Consider the following 13,809-nt stretch of genomic DNA (forward strand, 5'->3'; position numbering starts at 1 on the left):
TGTGTAAGAACTCAAAGAACCATTATAGGTCTTGCCAGACTTACCAGGCACGTGGTAAGAGCGGGAGGAAGTTCAAGGCTCCTCTCCAACCTTTCCTTATAGATAGCACACCCTTTGAGAGGGAGGGTATTGATATTGTGGGGCCTCTGGGTCCCAAGACAGCCATGGGAAACAGGTTCTTCCTGGTCTTGGTCGGGCAGCCATCCCTCTCCGGACTGTGACAGCCCCTGTGGTGAGTTGTGCATTGATAGGGATTTTCTCCCATGTGGGGTTCCCCAGAAAGGTGGTATCTGACCATGATACCAACTTAATATCCATGTATATGAAGTCCCTGTGGCAGGAGTGCTGTGTTACCTACAAGTTAAACACTCCTTACCACCCCCAAGGTAATGGGCTTGCTGAGAGTTTCAACCAGTCCCTGAGCGGCATGACTATGGGTCTTGGTGAACCCAGGAGGTGTAAGTGGGACATCCTCATGCCATGCCTGTTGTTTGCTTACATGGAGGTACCGCAGAAGTCCTTAGGATTCAGTCCCTTTGAACTTATGTAAGGGCATCCTGTAAGAGGGCCACTGAGTCTGGCCAAAGAAGGCTGGGAGAAAGCTCCCAGTAAACCTACCCAGGATGTATATAGCTACATGCTGGCCTTCAGGAACCACCAGACTAAGTGCTTCAGGCAACTCACTCAGACGAATCTGGAAGACAGCCAGGAAGAGATGAAACAGTGGTATGATCAGAATGCCAATCTGATATAGTTTCAGCATGGTCAGAAAGTGTGGGTCATGGCCCCAGTAGAACATTGTGCGCTCAAAGATAAGTGGACTGAGCCAATTGAGGTGGTGTAGTTAAAGAGTAAAGTCATCTATCTGGTGGACTTGCAGTCTTCAAGGAACCCTTTGCACTTGGAGAGGTCCGAATGGGCACGTTCCTGGTGACAGATGCTGGAATGGAAGAGGAAACTGAGCCTCTTCCTGACCTCCTGCCTGCTAAGGAACATGATGGGTCAGTGTACAGTGTAACCCTCTCCCTCACCCTGACTTCTAAACAGCTGAGTGACTGCAGCCAATTATTGGGACTGTTTGCTGCTCTGTATTCCCTGAACCCTGATGACACTCAGTAGTGTGTCCATAATGTGGACACTGGGGACAGTCCTCTCGTGAAGCACAAAATTTTCCGACTGACTGTCAGGGTCAAGGCCTGCAACAAAGAGGAAGTCTCCAATATGTTAGCGCTAGGGGTGATTAAGCCCTCAAACAGCCCTTGGGCCAGCACAGTGGTCTTATTTCTAATTGCTGGCGCATCCGGTGCCACGCCAGAGTTCTGGTTCTGTCTGGACTACTGAGGGCTCAATTCAGTCACCAGGACTGATGCACACCCCATCCCCAGAGCTGATGAGCTCATATATTGGTTGGGTGCTGCCCAGTATATCAGTACGTTTGACTTAACATCTTGGTACTGGCAGATCGCCTTAACTGATGGGGCGAAGAAGAGGTCAGCATTTTCAACCCCAGATGGGCACTACAAATTCTGGGTGATGCCCTTTGGGTTGAAGAATGCCCCTGCCACCTTTCAGAATTGATCAACCAAGTGCTGGCTGGACTCAAGGATTTCAGTGCCGTCTACCTGGATGACATTGCAGTGTTCAGTGCCACTTGGGAGAAACACCTGCACAACCTCTGGGAAGTGTTGCAAGGCTCTGCAGAGGACAGGCCTCACAATCAAAGCAAGCTAGTGCCAAATCGGGTAGGGTTCAGTGTTGTACTTAGGACACCAGGTAGGAAGGGCCCAGGTGGTGTCCCTACAGCCTAATATTGACAACATTCTGGCTTGGGGACCCCGAAGACCCAGACAGAGGTGAGAGCCTTTTTCGGCTTTACCAGATATTACAGGAGATTTGTCAAGGGCTATGGCACCATTGTTCCCCCCCCCTGACAGAGCTGACTTCCAGGAAGCTTTGCAGGAAGGTGAACTGAACTGAAGCCTGCCAAAAAGATATTGATGACCTGAAATCTGCCATGTGCACACGCCCGTGCTCAAGGCACTTAACTTCTCACAGGAATTTGTGGTGCAGACAGAGGGGAACAACCTTTATAACGCAACTTTTAGCATGCAGTGCTATTACAACGCAAACTTTAAAACGAAAACCATTACAACGCATTACACGGGGGGCGCTCTAGGATAGGGAATAGTTTTAATTTACTCTCCAACACCTTCCCTAGTGTCCAAGGGTACTGGTGTTGGAATAGTAAATTAAACTATTCACTATCCAGCACCCCCCAGTGTAATGCATGGTAATGGATTGCGTTTTAAAACTTGCGTTGTTACAGCATGGGTGGTAAAAGCATGCGTTGTAACAACATACATCCGCAGACAGATGCTTCAGAGCATGGTATGGGGGCTTTACTCCCACAGCTAAATGAGGAAGGCCTAGACCCACCCATAGCCTTCATTAGTAGGAGGTGACTTCCACGGGAACAGAGGTGGAGTGCAAATGAGCTTGAGGCTTTTGCTGTGTTCTCGGCACTGAAGAAGCTGAGGCCCTACTTGTTTGGGTCTCACTTCCGGGTTCAGACTGACCACAGGCTCCTTAGATGTTTGATGCAGGTGAAAGATGAGAACCCAAAGTTGTTGAGGTGGTCCATTTCCCTACAGGGGATGGACTTCACTGTGGAACACCGCCCTGGTACAGAACACACCAATGCAGATGGTCTGTCCAGATTTTTCCACCATCTAGAGAAGAACTCCCAAGAGGGTAGGTAGTTCTCTTCACATTCCAGATGGAGGGGAGACCTGTTAGACCTGGCATCATTGGGGTGGGTTTCCCTGTATTTTTGCCTTTGCATCCTGTTATTTTGCTGGTCTAGATGCTTTGGGCACTTTGCCACTGTTGTTCAGTGCCAAAGAGGAGTTGGCCTAACGGCTAGGGCGCTCGACCTCGGACCTGAGGAACTGGGTTTGAGTCTTGGTAACAACGCTAAACCTCCTGTTTCTGGGCAAATCACTTAATCTCCCCGTGCCTAACAAAAATGTATGTGTCCTCATGTAACGTAACTGGTGCTATGTAAAGCGCTCTGATACACGATTCGGATTCGGGTCAAGTTTGCGCTTTATAAAACTCTGAAAGAAAAAAGTGAAAGTGCTCCCTGCTAATTGTTGTTATGGATAAGTGATTCCATGATTAGCTTATTTGATTTACTAGTCAGTCCCTAGTACAGTGCACTGTGTGTGCCCAGGGCCTGTAAATCAAATGATATTAGTGGGCCTGCAGCACTGATTGTGCCACCCATAGAAGCTGCCTGTAAATATACTGTCGAAAGGGCCCCGTTGGCAAATACGTTTTCTTTGAGATTTTCATAATCATCTCAGAGGAGGCTAATATCAATTTGTTTCCTGAGCCCCCTTAGTTTAACTTTAAGAAAATAGGTCTGCAATTAGGAAATAAAATGTACTTTGATTGATTTGGAGTTGATTTGGAGTTGGGGATGGTCCTTTGGGCCACTGCCCATGTCCAATCATACTTTTTTTATCATTTAGCAGACATGGGCGTTTTCCCCTTTGCAAATAGGTAACCACCCACCCTAAGGAGTCTGCGACCTATCAATGGCTCACAACCAAAATTACTGTGCTAACCAATGACACATACCATCGCAAAATTTGGAAGGTATTCCCTAAACAGGCACGTTCCAAGTTACAATTTGGTATGCACTAAACCCATCCTGCAATTGAGCAAAATGCAAAATGGGTTGAGCACATTGCAAAACAGTTAGCAGTCTCAAACACAAGGATCTAGCGAATCACAATTGCTAAATGGCTTCATACATCTGGTGCTATGTTTCCCCCAGCACATTCAAAAATCTCCAGGGTATGGGACATGTGTAGTCTGCGGGTATTGAGACACATAAGAGAGTGGGCAGACATTTGTATACTCAGCACAGGACCGTCTCCAGGTATTTTGGTGACGGAGGCGGGTATAATTTGTTGCACCCTATTCCTTTCTCGTCAGTGCACTCACACCGACCCTCCCCTTTCTAATAAATAAGCAGGAAGTATTGATCCAGTTACTTGTACTTACTTTATACTGGCAATGGCAATAGAATAATGAATAACTAAATAAATATGTATCTGTTCTCCCATCAGCTGTTCTGCCAAAACTGAGTAATGAGACAACTCCATGTGTCCATTCGATGAGCTAAGGTCAAAGGGAGAACTATAATGAAGGCACTTTTGCCACCAAACCATGAGTTTACTTAGGAACAAACAGTAGACTGCATTGAATCCTATCAAATAATCCTCATGTGGAAGATGTCACACTCCATTTAATGATATTCACACTCTAAAAAAATGACTACAGAGGCTTCAGTGGAAACATTGTCTTTGCAAACCTGCACCATTCTCCTTAAAGGGCTTATTGTTCATTGACTGTAATGGGGTTAACCCCTTAAATATCAGACTTCACCAACCTTTACCAGCCAGCAGGTTAAGATGTATGCTCAGGATAAGTGGCCTTCGATATTGACAACCTTTGTTTTCTCTGAAACTAAAGTAACCAGTTTCTCCGTCACAGATGAGGAGGTCCAGGCAGCTTTAATTGATAAAACTGGGGAAAGAGGGCGGTTCAGGCAGGAGTGACACGAGGCAGCAACCAGTGAAAAGAGGGTAGGACAATAGGAGAGAGGGGTGGGAGTTTCAATGAGTGACACACAGCAGAAAGAGGGAGGGGTGAGAATGTGCAATGAGAGAGAGGGACTTCTGTGCAGGAAACAGGGAACTGAGAGGAATGGATACCTGAATGGGACGTACAATTGGAGGGCAAGGAACTGACTGGTGTAGGGATGAAAGTATTAAATATTCACTCAAGCTTTGCAATGCAGGCACTCCATTGGAGGCATAGATTGCATTCATCCACGTGAGCTGAGAGACAAATACTCAACTGTGCCAAGGCAAGGCTTGATAGTATCAAGTCAATGGCTAAAAGAGGCTGGTCCAAATCCAGCCATGAGCTGAGGGAGTGGGCCCAATGCTCACAGTAAATATTTATAAACAATGGGTCTGCATGACAGCTTCACTGTCTGAATCCAGGCCTACAGAGAGGCCAAGTGACTCCCTCTGGAGAACCCTATGAATATCTGCCAAGGTTTTCTGTGTCCTTATTTTGCTACTTAACCCCTTATTTAGTGTTTGGTGAAGCAAGTGTAAAGCCATGAACTGGGGGTCCACCAGGCCCACCAAAGCAGCGTTTCCCATCTTTGAGTAGTGTCATGACCTGACAAACAGTTGACGGACAGGGCGACAGGACAGTAGGGACAGTGGACACTAGGACCCTGTGGGTCGGGAGGGAGGTGACCAGGTCACCGGACACCACATCCGGTCAGGGGACAGGAAGAGGACATTCTAGCTGTGACCATAGGAGAGGACGGACGTGCTGTGACCCGCTCCCGACATAAGAAATAAAGGAAGCTATAATCACCTACCTGTGTTATATGCGCTGCATGCGAGGAGCGACGATACAACATCTGGCGACGAAGGCACATGATGAAGCCACACGTGCAGGACACTGGACGAAAGACGGAACAATAAAGAAAGACACGAGGAGCTACACGGGAGCCCACCCCGACAGCGTCCAACTAAAGCGTCTGAGCGCGGTAAGGAGCCTTCGGGTGATCAGCGCTAGTGCCCGTAATTGAAAGCGTGAGGTCCTCGCGCTTGAAAATCAAAGTGCGAGGTCTCGCGAGAAGTGCACATCTCGGCGGCCAGCACAAAGTCAGGCAAAGAAGGCCAATCAGGACACTGAAGAATAGCGGCGGCCATCTTAGAAACAGGCTACGTGAGATTTTGGTCGTGAAATCTCGCGTGAACATGGCGGCCATTTTGTGTTGGGACATTGGAAGAAAATACCATTGAAACTGCATGGCGGCCATTTTAAAGACAGGCAGAATCGTAGAATAAGAAGAACAGAAGGGAAATAAAGAAGAAAAAGAATAAGAGGCACAAAAAAAGAGTGTCACAGCAACAGGAATAAAACAAAAGAACAGAAAGGAGAAGAGAAAGAAAATAAAAGGACAAGAAAAGGACAAGGAAAGCCTAGACAAGGATAAAATAAAAGAAATAAAAAGAAGAAGAAAAAGAAAATAAAAGGACAAGAAAAGGACGAGGAAATCCTAGACAAGGATATAATAAAATAAATAAAAAGAAGAAAATAAAAGGACAAGAAAAGGACAAGGAAATAAAGGAGACACATGAAAGAAAGGAGACAGAAGAGAAAAGAAAGTAGAAAAAGTTAAATCAAAGTAAAACACAAGAAGAAGAAGAAGCAGAGAACGATACGACAAGTAGCGTCAGGGACACTGCTCGGTGCACAGAGAGATCTGTCCTGTAGTGTTGAGAGTAAAATGACCAAACGTGTATTTATATGATTTTATGTAGCTTTAAGCACTGAATGTGGATTCTTAACATTACAGCAATTCAAGGAGCACACAGGTATCATTTTAAAGTACGAGAAACGTGGATACCCATCTGGGCTTGTCAATGATAATGAATCAAAAAGGGGTGGATGAGGTAAACATAGGTGGAGAAGGCAACAGGAAGAAGAAAGACAGTAGCAGTCAGGGCATTTGTTAAGGCGTAGTCTGAAGATGGGAGTATGTAGGTGTTGTCGAATGACAGGAGGAGAGGATTTCTCCTGAGTGTAGCTGGATGGTTGCTCCTCAGCAGTGTTACTGCTCAGGAAAATGATTTGAACCTTTGGCTTTTCAGGAGGTGATTTCTCTTACTGCTGAGAAAGATATTTTCTTAAGACAGAAAGTGACATTGTTTGGGGCATTAACATGAAAGTTTTCCTCAGACTTAGAGACTTCTTAAATTTGTTGCCATTTGCTAAAACCTTAACTGTGGGAAAAGCCAATTTTAGAAATGTGAGAGGCCATGGTCTGTGGTGGTCTGTGAAAGGGGGCTGGAAGGACAGATATCAGACCTGGGTGACAGTGGCCTTTCCTCTCACCCGCAGTGGAATCAAATAAAGGATGCTTCACTGCAGGATTACACCTCCTGGGTATGGTAGTGAACAAAGACAATACAAAAGAAATAGCTTGAAATATGCTTTATTTATAATAATGAGCAACTGTGGCAAAACACTTCAACAATTCAAATGCTGGGACAAGTTGTAAAAAAAACAAAAGTGAACACACTGTTTGGAATTAAAAACGAGGTTGACCACCTCCAACAAGATAATTACAGACACTGTTTCCAGTCCTGGACTTTTTGTGATATGCTGATGTATTCTGGGAGTTGTAGTCTTTGCTTTGCTTCTGATGAACTCGCTTGGCTAACACATCTGGAATGAATGACTTGTAGATGAAAAGTTCGGAATTGGTGACAGTTTCCATAATGACCTAGACTGAGGATAGTGTGGTGAAACAAACCAACCAACAGCAAGGTTCAAAGGGGAGGAAAGTGTCAGTTGAGTAATTCGCCCTGGTGTAAGCAGAGACGCTTAGTGTCCATTTTTTTGGCCTTCACACATGCAGTACAGTTCATCAACAGAGAAGGGCAGGGCAAAGAGGACAGCCAGGCATGGGGTGGATAATGGGAAGGAATATTAACAAGTGAAAAGTTCTACTATAGAATATCTGTGGAACATGGGTCGTCCAGTAAATGATGAATCAACACTTTGCCAACACATATTCCTGTCTTAGAGGATTTTAAATCAAACAACATTTTGATTTTTTGCAAGATTATATATGATAAAAATTGCAACAAGACACCATCTTAATTTTATGAGAAAACGTGTCCAATGTGTAGGAGCAGTTTAAACTCAGAAACTCATTGCAAGGTCTTAGTTTTCAGAGTTAACCTGACAATGTAATGTATACACTGTGCTCATTCATAGATATTTTAATATATTTGTGAACATTAACAGCGTGCAAGACTTATTGAGATGCATCGACTTGAAAACTATTTCATCATCCAGGTAGAACTGCAAGCCTCACAAAAGATCCATGACAGATCCCATGTCACCAATGGTGCAAATGTTTGAGTTGCGTCTGATCTTTGCATATCCCCGGTCGCCCCAGTAATGTCCCCAGCTGAAAATAAGAAAGAGAGAAAACAATTACATAAGGTGTGAGGTTGCAAAACAAACTAAACGGACACAACAGAAAGTACATATCACATCAAGAGAAAAGAGAAATGCAAATCCTCAGTAACAAAAGGGTAGCAAAGGAATCAACATTAATGTGCAGCAGATTATCCATAAAATTCGGCACTTCACAAAGTATCTTTTGAGCCTGAATAATTGTTTGAGAGTTAAACAACAAGTGAGAGAAGTGAAGAAGAATGAATGAACAGATTAATGGAAAAGATTAAGGCCCCTATTACGATGTCGCTCGGAAAGGCTCCAAACGGCAGTCGGAATCTCCTAAACAATGTCAGAACCTATGTTTCCAACCTTCTCGGAAACATTTCCAACTGACCAATTACGATGGGAAGCTAACCGTTCGGGCATTCCGAATCAGTTCCTACTGGCATTCGGAAACTCCAAGGAGGTCAGAGCCGAATTGTACAGGTCTACAAACCGCGTTTCCGACCGACGTATTATGATGTCGAATTTTGACAGCCTTCCCAAATCGGTCTGTCCAACACAGAATGGATGTCGGAACTGACTTTGAGGGCCCGCAGCAGGACCCCCTTCATCCTGGGGTGCCCAATTGACTCCCCTTTAAAACCATGCACAGTGTGGAAGGCACCGTAGGGTGCTAGCGACAGGGTGCAAGTTTTTCCGCAACCACCCCTGTTTTCAATGGGAGCCTTTGTTGTCGGTAGGAACACAGGATCCCATTAAAGCCAATAGTAGACTTTGTGAACGGTGTAAGAAAACATCGTAATTCATCGGTCGGACTTGCGGAACGTGAATTGGTCGGAACAAATTCCGACAAGGAGTCGGTCGGATTGCTTTCCGACCAACATCGTAATGAGGACCTAAATGTAATATATTTTTTTTAATTGTGCTTTCTGGCTTAAATACAAGTTGCCTTGGTAATTGGTGTGATTTTTATCGAGTCTGGATATTTGGGTGTAATTAATAGCACCCAGTTATGATTCATGGGGGGAATAAGACAAGGATTTTGGCGCTCACTACATCAAAATCTGTATGTTCCGTCAATATCATGGATTTTTCTCTGATACATTTCAGCAGATTTGACCTACTGATATTTATCAAAAAACTCCTAATTTGTCATATGTTTGACAACAGGAGTTAATTCATTGGGCCGTGTATTGAGGTTCTTTGTGATTTGAGTAAATGTGTGTGAGTTACAGAGGGAGAAAGAGAGTGAAATAATCAAGAAATGAATTGGAAGGAGTGAGCAAATTAAAAAAACAAATACTTAGGAAAGTTGTTATGTGAAAATAAACAAAAGATAGAGAATATTGAAGACAAAAAAATAACAAAATTAAGGGACCATTGGCAATGTCAGTAGGTTTCGGCTGTAAAAGTCTGACCTTTTGACCTTACTAATGTTTTTTGCCAGTTGTATGCAAACCATGAGTCTTGTGAACATATGGGCTGGAATTCTGTAGTTTACTTTCTATTACAGACAATCCATTCCATAATGGTCATAATGCATATGCATGCATGCGCACACATGTGTTGTGCTGCATGCACCCAGGCGTAATGGCATGCACATTGCGAAGCATGAGTTTGCATGCATCATGGTTCATGGCAGCCATTTTGGTTGGTGCCATGATGCATTTTTAATTGGATGGTTAGGACAGTAATGTTGAATGTAAAAAAAAGAGAAAAACAAATCTGTGCATAAAAAGGAAGCAAGAGCTCCAGAGACACTTTGCAAGTGCTGGGCCCTTGTGACAATGTAAATGTGGGATGAGAGGTGAGGCAGGGAGTATCAGGAAGCGGGGTGAGGAGCAAAATGGGAAGACAAAGGAAGGAGGCACAGGGAAAAGATGGAGATACAAGGAAACACTTGCACTCCCCTGGGGTGCTAAATAAAAAATAGCTTCCTTCCTTATGCAGCGCTGCCTGATAACTGCTGCCCGAGCTCCCTACTGCTGACCATCTGACCGGTGGGTCAATCATTCAAGGCCCTCAGCCACCCACAGGCACACGCCTGCGCCTCATCCCTAGTGATCTGTGGTAGAGTGTCTCTTCTCAGCTGCTGGGCTTCCCTCTTTTCCGCAATCCTCAGAATCTTTTCTGTCCTGTCACCCTTTTTTGCACTTTTTCTTTTTTCTTTCCTTTTGCACCTTTTTCAACCTTTTCACCTTTTTTGCTGCTTTGCCTCTGTGATGCCCGAAACTCTGCCCCCCCCCTAGTGCCACTTTCCTGCTCCCTGTCTCCTGCCTCCCAACTGTCCAGGCCCCAGCACACAACCTAATATTGGCCGCATCGCTGCCACTAAGAAGACGCACCAAAGGTAAACCTGTTTGCACCCGACTGATCCTGGACCACTCCCATCACCACGGACCCTGGATCTTGGACCTTTCACTGATACACCACGAGCATTCTCCTTGTCCTCAACACCAGATGCCATGCCATCTGCCAACTTGTGTAATAAAAGGACACCCAAGGCCTTTTTTCCTGCAAAAACTGTAGCTACACCGTCGCCCACCACACTTCAGTTCCTCCCACCGCCCAGCTGATCCATAGTGTATCTGACCGGCTCAACTGCATCCTTCTCAACACGCTCTACCTCACAAACATGCTACAGAAATCTGGGACCTCCTTAACTCTGTCCCTGCCGACATCGCCTTCCTCACTGAAACCTGGACAAACCCCAGCTCGGGCCTGGACATGGCCACCGCCATCCCCGAAAGCCACAAGATCACCTGCAAGGACCGCACCAACTGACCATGAGGAGATATCGCCATCGTTCACAAAAACACCCTCCGCCTGACCACCCACTCAGATGACCTAACAACAACAATGGAACACCTCCACTTCCAGATCCAGACCAACACCATCCTCTGCAGCACCCTCATCAACATAACTCCTGGTCCCTGCCCACCCTTCACCGAAGCCATTATTAACTCATCTCACCCCAGGCTCTCGCATCCACTGATTACAATTTACTTGGCGACCTCAAATTTTGCCCGAACAACCCCAATGACCAGAAGATAACATCCCTGCTGGAGAACCTCGCCAACGTAGGACTTAATTAGCGAGTCACCTCTCCTACAAATGCAGCAGGACACAAGCTTGACCCATCCTCGCAAAAACGTCATCTACAGCCGCACCTCAGAACTTCTCCGGACCGACCACCACTGTGTGTACTTTGCCTTCACCAAAGTCACCATATACCACCCCACTCAATGCCGTAGCTGGAACAAAGTCACCACAGAGGACCTCACTGCCTCTATCAGTACAAACACACTGCCGACATCCACAGATGCTAATATCTCAACATGGAACCTGCACTGATGGATCTCCGACTGTTCCAACACTATGGCACCCCTCAAGAAGGCACCTGGCAAGTAACACTACAAGAAAGCCAGTTGGTTCATTCCCGGTCTCCACGAGTCCTGAAGCACCTTTAGATGACTTGAGAAGAGATAAAGGAACAATGAAACCCCAGAATTTAATGCAACCTTCAAACCTGCCGTCACCACACACCACCTCCTCCTCAAAACCCCCAAGAAAACTTCCCTCCAACACAGAATTCTTGCAGTGCACACAACGGCATTATTCACAATTGTCAAGGAGTTTGCCAGATCCAACAGCAAGACCACTGATATTCCACCCTCCCAAGACCACTGCAACAACTCTGTACCTTTTTCCGCCACAAAATCAGGCCGATCACGATGGCTTCGACACCCAAGTCGCTCCCACCACTCCCTGCATGACCAAACGACTATTCACGCCAACAGGTCCTACCCAACTGGACCCCACTCACTACAGACGGCACAGCACACTCAAGACCATGGAGAGCATCCACTCCGGAAGTGACTCAGACCCATGCCCATACCACATCTTCCATAGAGCCACCACCTCCATCGCCCGAGCTATGCTATACCATCAACTGCTCCATTGAAACTGCCACCTTCCCCGATGACTGGAAGCACACCAAGATCAACCCCTTGCTGATCAAGCCTTCTCCCGATGCGACAGGCCGCAAGAACTACAGACCCATCTCCTTGCTCCCCTTCCCTTGACAAGTTCATCAAGAAGGTCATCAACGCCCAACTCTCTGAGTTTATCAAAGCCAACCATGTCCTGGACATCTCCCAATTTAGAACTCTACTGGCTGTCACCTACGACATCGTCTCCCTACTCGACCAGGGAGAAACAGCAGCCCCCACCCTTCTGACCCCTCGGCCTCTTTTGACACTGTCTCCCACCGCACCCTTATCACAAGTCTCCACAGCGCCGGCATCCGCAACAAGGCCCTGGACTGGATCCACTCCTTCCTCAATAGTAGAGCACAGTGAATCAGACTACCACAGTTCCTCTCAGAACCCAAACAGACCAGCTGCAGAGTGCCCCACCACTCCTTACCAACCAACCCACAGTCACCAGAATGAACTTCCACAGCGAGATGAAGGCTATTGCCACCTTGACAGTTACCTCAAGACTTTAGTCCTCATTCTGGGACCCACCCCTTCAGCTTAGGATGACTCCTGGTGGCCCGCTGACTAGGATTCCCCCTCAGACCACACACAAAACGTCATGTGCAAAGGAAATAACTGGTTAGAGTAGGAGGGACTGGAAAGAGAATTGTTCACAGAAACATGTAAATAGATTAATTTTTGATTGAAAATACTTGGCTTGAGGTAAAAAAAATAGAAAATAGATCTCCATGTTTAGAAAAAAACACTAGCTAAAGAAAGTGTAGCGTTGTGGCTTGCACATCCCTGTACAGTTGAAATTACCCTTAACATATAGTCATTATTACAGGTATAAGTAATGCTAAGTCTTGATAGTGGATAATAAAGGACAAAAAAAGGAGCTAGATGATTGTTGATGCTCAGCCCACGTCCTTCTGCCAACATCAACCTATGAGAACCAAGAGCAGGTACATACTATGATCTCACGGATGTAGCCAAGAGGTTGTCCAAGACACCACCAAGACAACATACACACCCTCAATCACCAGCATGCCATACAAAGGCAGGAGGAAAAGTGGGAAATACACCCACCTGTTCTTAATGATCCAGTAGCCTTCGTGATCTTCTTCTCCGTATCCCACAATTATGATGGCGTGATTGGCATATGGACAATCTTCTTCCTCATAAATGCCTGTATGGTGACAGAAGGCAGCAAAGTGAGCTTTTAGATGAGCATCCATGTTAGCTAGGCACCACTCTAGGTCAACAAGCAGAACTAGCAAGAGCTAAAGGCACACCTTCCTTTGAGATAATATTAGATAGATCCATAAACTCACAGGGTTGACAAATCAAGTCATAAATCTGCAGGTTTACTATTGGTGGAGCTATCAAAGTTTTAAGAATTCTCAAAGGTTACCATGAGTGTAAGAAAACTGATTTTTGTAGGATATTGGGTTACTGGTTGAGGGGGGTGAAAACCTTCTGAAGCAGCAACCACAAATTCTGTCAGCGTGAAAAACAAGCACAATCAAAGCAAACTGTGCTAAACTCTCTAGTAACGTTGCACAAAAGCAGTCAAGCTTACCTTAGAGGAAATGTGTAAAGTATTTATTCAACAACCAAACAGTAATAAAGTGAAAACATTACACAAGAAAAATCCCACACCAATTTATAATAAGAGACTAACATTTAATAAATGATTTGACAGTAAAACGACAAAGATCCAATCAGTAGAACCGGTGCTATACAATTTTAA

General features: G+C 45.5%; 1 protein-coding gene across 1 annotated transcript in view; it reads right to left on the reverse strand.

Annotated features, from left to right (window-relative positions):
• Positions 1-7,080: 7,080 nt before the first annotated feature.
• LOC147740904 (cathepsin K-like) overlaps positions 7,081-13,809 on the reverse strand; it is a 39,929-nt gene continuing 33,200 nt past the window's right edge. Inside the window, exons 7-8 of the mRNA XM_086952195.1 lie at positions 13,146-13,245; positions 7,081-8,080 (exon numbers count right to left, since the gene is read on the reverse strand). Of these exons, the coding sequence (XP_086808321.1) occupies positions 7,981-8,080; positions 13,146-13,245 (200 nt within the window). The 3' untranslated portion in view covers positions 7,081-7,980. The remainder of the gene's footprint in view (positions 8,081-13,145; positions 13,246-13,809) is intronic.

The sequence above is a fragment of the Lissotriton vulgaris genome, chromosome 1_1, assembly GCF_964263255.1.
Source record: "Lissotriton vulgaris chromosome 1_1, aLisVul1.2, whole genome shotgun sequence".
NCBI lineage: Eukaryota > Metazoa > Chordata > Amphibia > Caudata > Salamandridae > Lissotriton > Lissotriton vulgaris.